Source organism: Fragaria vesca, linkage group LG5 (assembly GCF_000184155.1).
Source record: "Fragaria vesca subsp. vesca linkage group LG5, FraVesHawaii_1.0, whole genome shotgun sequence".
NCBI lineage: Eukaryota > Viridiplantae > Streptophyta > Magnoliopsida > Rosales > Rosaceae > Fragaria > Fragaria vesca.
In genome coordinates, this window is record NC_020495.1 from 11,758,724 (window position 1) to 11,767,869 (window position 9,146).

At 39.7% G+C, this 9,146-nt stretch overlaps 2 protein-coding genes across 2 annotated transcripts in view; both read left to right on the top strand.

The window, feature by feature from the left end:
- The first annotated feature begins 2,268 nt into the window (after positions 1 to 2,268).
- Positions 2,269 to 6,375, top strand: LOC101299003 (phospho-2-dehydro-3-deoxyheptonate aldolase 2, chloroplastic-like). Its single transcript, XM_004299611.1, has 5 exons — positions 2,269 to 2,909; positions 2,994 to 3,271; positions 3,953 to 4,229; positions 4,573 to 4,818; positions 5,842 to 6,375. Exons 1-5 carry the CDS (start codon positions 2,373 to 2,375, stop codon positions 6,106 to 6,108), a joined length of 1,605 nt encoding a protein of 534 aa, XP_004299659.1. The 5' UTR covers positions 2,269 to 2,372; the 3' UTR covers positions 6,109 to 6,375.
- Positions 6,376 to 7,456: 1,081 nt separating this feature from the next.
- The window catches only part of LOC101295237 (F-box protein At1g78280-like), an 11,640-nt gene continuing 9,950 nt past the window's right edge, over positions 7,457 to 9,146 (top strand). Inside the window, exons 1-6 of the mRNA XM_004301278.1 lie at positions 7,457 to 7,605; positions 7,789 to 7,827; positions 7,927 to 7,982; positions 8,068 to 8,210; positions 8,611 to 8,808; positions 8,916 to 9,115. Of these exons, the coding sequence (XP_004301326.1) occupies positions 7,457 to 7,605; positions 7,789 to 7,827; positions 7,927 to 7,982; positions 8,068 to 8,210; positions 8,611 to 8,808; positions 8,916 to 9,115 (785 nt within the window). The remainder of the gene's footprint in view (positions 7,606 to 7,788; positions 7,828 to 7,926; positions 7,983 to 8,067; positions 8,211 to 8,610; positions 8,809 to 8,915; positions 9,116 to 9,146) is intronic.

Genomic DNA, 9,146 nt, shown 5'->3' on the forward strand with positions numbered 1-9,146 from the left:
AACAGTAGATATATGTTTCAGTTGTGGCCGCAACTCGGCAAGGGANCAGGGACGGTAGGAAGGGGGGGTCAAGGGGTTCAGGTGACCTCCCTCACATTTTTTTATTAAGTCATATTGTTATCTAATTTGTCAGTTGAAATGTGATGTTGACACTATTTTGACCCTTCTAACTAATTTAAAGAAAAATTTGGCATATAAAATATTAATTTACAACAATCAATTTGGACAGAGGAGTGTTCAACTCCTCACGTGTGTTTGTTACGTGTGGTTCTCTTATTTTTTTTAATATAGGTTTCTAATCCGAATCAATGATTGATTGCATCTCCCTTTAATATTACAATTAAAACATATTCCTAGTCTTTTTTTTTTGTCTTTTTAATTAATATGTTTTCCTAATCAATCAATTATTGTGATTGATTTCTCGTGCACCTCTATATAAACAGTTTTAGTCGCTTCTTTACGTGTTTCTTTTTGTTATCCTTCAATAATTTTCTCTGTCGTCGACAACCTTCATAATTAAAAACTTGCAATTATAGATGTTTTAGTTTTATTTGAAAAGTATCGTAAGATAAAAGCAGCAGAACAGTCGACTCCATCTGAAGCTCCTCTAAAATTTCAAAATATGAGCAATCGTCGAGGACAATTATAATTACTTTAGGGAGATTTGTTATTTTATTTAGCTTTTGTTTTCAAAGTATTCTAATGATTTATAAGTTTTTATATTATTCAATAAAAATTATATTTTTATTTTGTGAGGTATTATTGTTTAAACTCTTGACCCTTCTACTTGTGGTATCTGGCTACGCCACTGGATGAATACATCAAATTTCATACCTCATGCACCTTAAAACATCGCCTAAGCCGCCGGATCTTGTTGAGTATTGCCGGAGATCGCGAGATTTTCGGCGTTCGATTCTCTCTCCATACTGATCGATCAAGACTAGACGAACGTCGGCGAATGCGAGACTGATGAAATTGGATATGTGCGATGGCCGGTGGTGATCTCACAACGGAGTTCTAGGTTTGGATCTCTGCGTAGGCCATCGTTCTTCTGTAAAAACATTTCATTCTTCTCCAGTCTAGCACAACACCAAACACCGGACAGGTTTTATTAAGATTTAAGTGGGACTTGAGAAAGCTAGGACTTTTATAAAAAATAAGCCCATGTTACATAGTCCTGGGTACCAAACATCCCCTTGCAGTCTTGCGCGAGAAACCAGGGAATGTGCCACGTCATGCTGCTGCCAAGTAGCAGGGCACGTGACATGTAATGGAGGGCAATTGGGGTTAGGAGAGAGAGGAGGGGAGGGTGGCGCACGAAGTGGAACAAGGTTGGTGGGTGACTTGGACATAATCTTCCTTCTCTAATTTCTTTCGGCTTGGCTCGGAACTCGGAAGCTTGTCTGGTTCTCTCAACAACCTCTTATTCATTTAAAGTATTTTTTAGAAAAAATAAAAAGTAATAATTGTCATTATTATTTAGAAATAAAAATATAATTTTTAGAGTAAGGACTCTAATTATCAAGAAGATGATACATCAAGGTGAGCCGAGTGACTCGAACGATCAATGTCACTCACAAACTCGAGCCCAAAAGATTTCTATTAATGGACGTTAAATGTAAAAATGTCATCGTGATGGTTAAGGAGAAATGGTGCATGAGGATTTTGCACATGTTTTATTTAGTTACACAATGTTGTGTTCGTACAAGGTACAACATAATCTTTAATCTTCTTAGTTGATATGTCACATTTGCCCGTACCAGCGTAACGATAGTTATACGACATTTCACTGTTGTAAACTATTTATTATGTATTAAAGACAGACAATGTTTAGTCTAACTTCTGAAATTTTATTTTATTTGCATTATTTCTCTTAATAAAACGTGATTAAAGACTCTAGTATTAAAAATCACAATCATTTTTGTATTACTTCTTGCCAATCCATAAGAAGACCTAATCGGATTCGGACCGAACTAATATATGTAATCCTAAAATCAATATTTTAAAAGAAAAACCTTATGAAACCCGGCTCGGCTTGCCGCTTGCCCAGCGGCTTGTGATCTTCCTCCACCTACTTCGACCCAAGCAATTGAGTGCAATTGACTTTAACCTGGAATTGTTGAACGCTCTTAAATTCCAAAACCACCCCTTCAAACCCATCAAATCCTCGAAACTGACCCTACAGCTCTGTCTCTCTTTTCCTTTGTTGAATAAAAGCTTTCTCTGTCAGTCTCTCGCTGGTGTCAAAATTTCTCAACTACCCACCACCGCGTCTCTATAAAACCTCCCTTCTCGTCTCTGGTACCCTCTGAGATTCTATCCCCCAATCTCATTCCGTCCCTGAAACCAAAATCTAGAACAAGTCGCTAATAATGGCTCTTACTTCTACCAGTTCAATCATTTCGGCAAAATCTTCATTCTTGTCCTCCGGAACTCACCAACCTTCTCTTCCCGGCAGACCCAGCATCGTCGCCGTCCACGCAGCCGACCCCGCCAAGAACCCAGCTGTGTCGACGAAGCAGCAGACGGTGACGCCGGTGCCAGCGTCACCGTCAACTGCGGCGTCTAATGGCTCCACGACAAGCCGGAATGCGGTGCCGGCGAAATGGAGCGTGGACTCGTGGAAATCCAAGAAGGCGCTGCAATTGCCGGAGTACCCGAATAAGGAGGATCTGGAGTCGGTGCTCCAGACGCTGGACTCCTTCCCGCCGATTGTGTTCGCCGGCGAGGCTCGGAGCCTAGAGGAGCGTCTGGCTGAGGCCGCCATGGGAAACGCGTTTCTTCTTCAGGGCGGGGATTGTGCGGAGAGCTTCAAGGAGTTCAATGCCAACAATATTCGTGACACTTTCAGGATTCTGCTCCAGATGGGCGCTGTTTTGATGTTCGGAGGCCAAATGCCAGTAATTAAGGTCACAAAATTGCACTCGGGTTTTAATTTTTCATTGATGTAGAATTTTGGGTATTGAAACTGTGGAGTTTATTATTTGTATTAGGTGGGAAGGATGGCGGGTCAGTTTGCGAAGCCGAGATCCGACCCGTTTGAGGAGAAGGACGGTGTCAAGCTGCCGAGTTACAGAGGAGACAATGTGAACGGAGACGCGTTTGATTCGAAGTCAAGGACTCCGGACCCTGAGAGATTGATCAGAGCCTACTGTCAATCTGCGGCGACTCTCAATCTTCTCAGGGCTTTCGCAACTGGTGGGTATGCGGCTATGCAGAGGGTCACCCAGTGGAACTTGGATTTCACAGAGCAGAGCGAACAGGGAGATAGGTAACTTTTCATTTTTTACTATAATGGATTAGTGTTAAGGTTTTGAGAAATGATCTGACAAGAACTAGGTGAAAGATTTGGTAAATTTAGATTTTTTAGTGGGTCAGAGATTGATCTAGTTGTGTATTCTTAGTCATGGTCGTTGTCTTGCCTGTTTGTTTTGTTGTGCAATTTCTGAGCATATTCTCCATTTTTATGCTTAAAGACCCGTTTCGCTTTTTCTTTATATGTTTCATGTGATTGTTGATGAATTTTGGGACCACTGTTTATTCTATTTAGTGGCTTGGATGGATAGTGATGCATGCCAAATATCATTGATATGGTATTTTGATCTGTTCTTCCTAAAAATCCATAGTCACTTTTTCTTTTGTGGTCGTAACAACTCATCCAAGTTGGTGCCTGATAGTATCATCTGAAGAACCAGATTGATGTTATTTTAAGCAAATTGGTGGGCTTATAATAGAATCAGGGGAAGAATCTGTTAATTTTCAGCAGAAATTGGTTAAATTTTGTTAGGTATTACTGTATCAGGGAATAACATGTTCATCATGTGAAGTAACATTTCGTATCATTTAGAAAACCAAATCAATATTTGAAATGTAGCAAAGTACGAGGTTCAATTTGGTTATGCTTGCTACCAGATTACCTCATAACAAGTTTACTGTGATCTTGGAATGGCAGGTACCGGGAACTTGCTCACCGGGTTGATGAGGCTCTTGGATTCATGACTGCAGCTGGACTCACAGTTGACCATCCTATTATGACAACCACCGAGTTCTGGACATCCCATGAGTGCTTGCTCTTGCCTTATGAGCAGTCGCTCACTAGGTTGGACTCAACTTCTGGGCTCTACTATGATTGCTCTGCCCATATGCTTTGGGTTGGTGAGCGAACCAGGCAACTGGATGGCGCCCATATTGAGTTCCTTAGAGGTGTTGCTAACCCCCTTGGAATCAAGGTAATTTGAGTTTAGTCTGATCCATATGCTTGTTCCTTTTTTTCTCCAAGAAAATAAGAAACGGATGAACCACATGTTATGAAAATCTAATGCAATATGCAATTTGTTTTGAAGATGTTTTTGGTCAGAAATACTTAATATTGCTATTGCTATCTTGAAATGGGGTGATGGATCTTTTATTACTTTCAACTTTGTAATAAACGAAACTGAAATGAATCATTTATTAGTCCAACTCTCAAATCATATATGACATCCATATTTTTGTTCTTAATTGTTCATGACAATTTTATGGAAGTTAAATGTGGTGGTGGAGACTAATATAAGATCATTCTTTGTGATGCAGGTGAGTGATAAGATGGATCCCAATGAGCTTGTTAAGCTTATAGAGATTTTGAATCCTCAAAATAAAGCCGGGAGGATAACAATAATCACTAGAATGGGAGCTGAGAACATGAGAGTGAAACTTCCTCATCTTATAAGAGCAGTCCGTAGGGCAGGACAGATTGTCACATGGGTCAGCGACCCTATGCATGGAAACACCATCAAGGCTCCATGTGGTCTCAAGACACGCCCTTTTGATGCCATAATGGTATAGTTCTTATCTCATACCCTTTTTTCATTTTTCAGCTACTTAGGTCCATTGGTCTCACATAGGTTGGATATGGGTTGTTGGATATCAAATCATAAGTCGGTAATTGTTTCTTAATACTACAAATTTTAAATAAAGCAAGAATTAAACCACGTATTATGGACAAGGGGGTAAAGTAGGAAAGAGATTTATTTGTGAAAATAATATGTATTGCATCCATGCAACATACGAATCTAAGTAGTAAATGTTGTAGAAACTAGCAAACTTAATAGTCATGCGAATCCATATAGAATTGATTGTGCGGGCACATTGTTTCTTGTTTTTGGTTACTAGTGGCTTATAGTTAGACTTATTGTGCTTTCCTTATTTTAGCATTGGCATTCATCTTTGAAAATACAGCATTAGCTTTCATTACATCCCATGGGTAAAATACATATTTAGAACAGAATGGCATATTTCTCTTTAGTTATTTAATCACTGTCACCAATCAGTGCCAAAATCACTAGAAACACCAGTTTTCTGATCATTATCCAGTAAACCAGAAACAAAGTTGAACGTTCATAGAAGTTTGTTGAGGTGGGGCAACCAGCTCAAGTGTCCAGTATGGTGGGCATTCTGTAGCTTGAAACAAAGTATCTTTTGTATCTTTTGTCAATGCCCCAGTGTAGTAGGTAAGAAAGGGACAACTTGTTAGAAGTGTTCGGTAGAATAGTTTACAAGGGTATATGAGAGAAGTTTATGAGTTTTGAATGGGAGACTGGCAAAGGAGATAATATATTGGTGAAGATGTTTGAACAGTAATATGTGGTTGGTGAGTCATGAGTGTGTTTTAAATTTGACTTGGAGTCCTATTTTGTGCGTCATCTGATATTCATTTAGCAAAAATCAAAATTTGAACTACTTTTTGCACAATGATTTCCATGAGTCCAATCAAAATTTTGATTACTTTGGTTGGTTGGATATTGCTTTGCAATCTCTCACCTGCATTAGAAGTTCTTAAATTTATTATTTCTCTCTGTTCAGGCCGAGGTCAGAGCATTTTTCGATGTCCACGACCAAGAAGGAAGCCATCCAGGAGGTGTGCATCTTGAGATGACAGGCCAAAATGTGACCGAATGCATAGGAGGGTCACGGACTGTGACATTTGACGACCTCAGCTCGAGATATCATACGCATTGTGACCCCAGGCTAAATGCCTCCCAATCTTTGGAGCTTGCTTTTATTATCGCCGAGCGCCTAAGGAGACGAAGGATCAAGTCCCAACTATCTGTTTCCTCATTAGGTCTATAAAATGGTTCAAGGGTCAAGCCGTGTGTTTGTTATATCTTTTTTCCCTTTTTTTGTTTGTAAGGTATTAGTAACTGTGTTAATATGTCACTGTTGTTTCTATTTACCTTCTGTGTGTTGCATACTGGAAGTGAGGTTTGAAACTTAATGGAAAGACTGAATCAAGAAACGTCTGTAGTACATTTGGGGTTTTAATATGTGATGTTAATGTGATGTCCTGCCAGAACCAGGTGCTGCATATCATGATATATCTAGCCCAGTGAAATTTGTTCAACACTTGTTGTTTTGTTGCTGTTAACGTCGGTCATGCATCTAATCACTTGGTTTTTCAAGGGTGTTTTAGTATCAAGATAACGAGTAAGATACCAGGAAGGAAAGCCGGAACGGCTTATGGAATTTTCGTGTTGGATTCTGTTGGTTTTTGTTTAACTTTGATGGAATAGGTTCCATCTTTGATCAAACAGTTTCGTGAGGTGTATGAACCCAATTGTGCAGGCACCATATAATTTTTAGGCCAAAATGCATAATGTCTACATATTGGAACGAGAATGACCATAGAAAAAGAATAGGTAATAACTAGCTACTAACTAGATAATGCCATGACAAGAAACAATAAGAAAAGGAAATTTTTTTGACCCGGCGCGGTATTCGTTAAATAAATTAAGTTATAACTACATAATTTTGGATTGAGAACATTTATCCGAAGTGAAATATAAAGAATTGTAAAACTACGATGTACATTATTAAGAGCTAATACTTCTAATACTTCTAGGAAAAACTTGTGAGCGCTGAAGGGGCGAAGCCGCGAGGGAAGGCCTTGGTGTTGCTCCGACCTCGTGTATTCCTTGAGTCTCATTAGCTTAAACCGAAAAATATCCTCTGGTAACCTTGAATTACAAATGTCACATTACGCGAGTTAGACGGTCGGAAAAACTAGCTGTTTATACAATTCATCGGAAGACGCCATTCAAAATACAAGTCAAAAAAACTAGCTGGTTATACAATTCGGAAATAGAGAAAGTGCAACTTCGTTACAAAACTTACAAACACTGTCTATCACGTCCCAAAAAACGAAAGAAATATATTCGCGCCATCCTTCAAGACTCTCACACAGCTTTTACAGCGCGAACGATTCCCGGCCTCCACGGTCCGCCCAAAAAAAAAAATAAAGAAAAAGACACCAAAAGAAAATAGAATCCGCGTGAGAGTTACGCGCACACGGTAGAGCCGCGCCACACACGAAACACGTCGCACGCGGCAATCGCCCGCCTCTTTAACCGCCGTTAGTATTCCTCGTCTTCCTTCACTCCAACTCTCTCTCTCTCTCAATTTCAATCTTACATTTTCGCCGATGGAGATTTACGAAGCCCCTCCGTTCCGGCCCAGAGATCGCCGGCCCAATGCCCTCGGGAACTTGCTGGTCCTCCCCGACGAGCTCATCTGCGCCGTCTTGGAGCTGCTCTCTCCTCGCGACGTCGCTCGCCTCTCCTGCGTTAGCAGGTCAGCTCCTCAATTCTCTTCTGAATCTTGAAATTTTCGGATATGAAATGTGAAATTAGGGTTTAGTTTTGAGTATGTCGGATTCTTATGTGTGTTTATATATGCAGTGTGATGTATATATTTTGCAATGAAGAGCCTCTCTGGCTGAGTATATGCCTCAACACGCTTAATGGTCCGCTCCAGTACAAAGGCTCCTGGAAGAAGACGGTGCTGCATTTGTATGTCTCATTCTTATGGTTAAGTTTTTAATAGTTTTTCGGAGTTGCGGTTTTCATTTGAAAGAAAAATTATGAACTTGTTTTGTTGTGGTTTTTCGTGCAGGGAGAATGTGCCGTATGAACGCGACAAGGATGGCAGGAAACCACTGAGTTTTGATGGTAAGGATACAATGCCTTTTGGAGTAGCATTCTCGTTGTGGTGGATTATTTTGTTTGTGATGTTGAAAATCTGTACTTGGTGCAGGATTCGACTCTTTATTTTTGTACAGAAGATTATACCGGTGTCATACCACATTGGATGGTTTTTCTTTTGACAATGGGAATGTGGAAAGAAAGGACAAGATTACCGTGGAAGAGTTTTCTTGTGACTATGATGGGAAGAAACCGGTATAGTGATAATGATTCATTGTTTAAGTACATAATACAGATTGAGTTTACACAATAGATGTTGAGTTTCTATTTTCGCTCTTTAATCATGTACTGGAAAAGGATTATACAGTTGGGAAAGAAGAATGCTCTTACATGACGCGCTTTATAGGACGTATATCATGATTTAGTACTGTGTTATTTCTTTTTTATTTTACATTTTAAATTTTTTTCCGGTCAAAATCTACTACTTTATGTTGAGAAACTAGAAAGTGAGTAACAGATCAAAGGCAGAACCAGTACTATTTCCTTAATAGATTGGCCCTGTACTTTAGATAGTTTTAATTGCTACTAATATGCTGGTACCTATAGTTTTGTGTTTTATGTTGTTCATAGAAACTGTCGCTGAAAACTTTCTCAGGTTTTGCTCGCTGGATTAGCTGATGCATGGCCTGCAAGGCGTACATGGACACTTGACCACTTATTGCAGAATTATGGAGATACAGCTTTCAAGATTTCTCAAAGGAGCTCACGTAAAGTTTCAATGACATTCAAGGACTATGTTTCATATATGAAAGCTCAGCATGATGAGGATCCGCTTTATATCTTTGATCACAAGGTACTCACTTGGTCTCTATGTGTGGTTGAGACTTGATAAGGTTGTTAATTTTCATATTATTTCCTTTTTCTTCTTTTGATGTGTGAAGTGACGTCTTTCTTAAACAGTTCGGGGAGGTTGAACCTGGCTTGTTGAAAGATTACAGTGTACCTTATCTATTTCAAGAGGACTACTTTGATGTTTTGGACAAAGATAAGCGACCTCCATTTAGATGGCTCATTATTGGTCCGCAGAGGTCTGGTGCTTCTTGGCATGTTGATCCAGCTCTGACCAGTGCCTGGAATACACTTCTATGTGGTCGTAAAAGGTAAACTCCTGCTTCTTTCTCTCTCTCTCTC

Bases quoted from the DNA above. Each gene is read 5' to 3' on its own strand.
- LOC101299003 (XM_004299611.1), top strand. From the start codon at position 2,373: ATGGCTCTTACTTCTACCAGTTCAATCATTTCGGCAAAATCTTCATTC. The intron at 3,272-3,952 runs GTAACTTTTCAT...TTGGAATGGCAG, and splicing joins CAGAGCGAACAGGGAGATAG to GTACCGGGAACTTGCTCACC. The intron at 4,230-4,572 runs GTAATTTGAGTT...TTTGTGATGCAG, and splicing joins CTAACCCCCTTGGAATCAAG to GTGAGTGATAAGATGGATCC.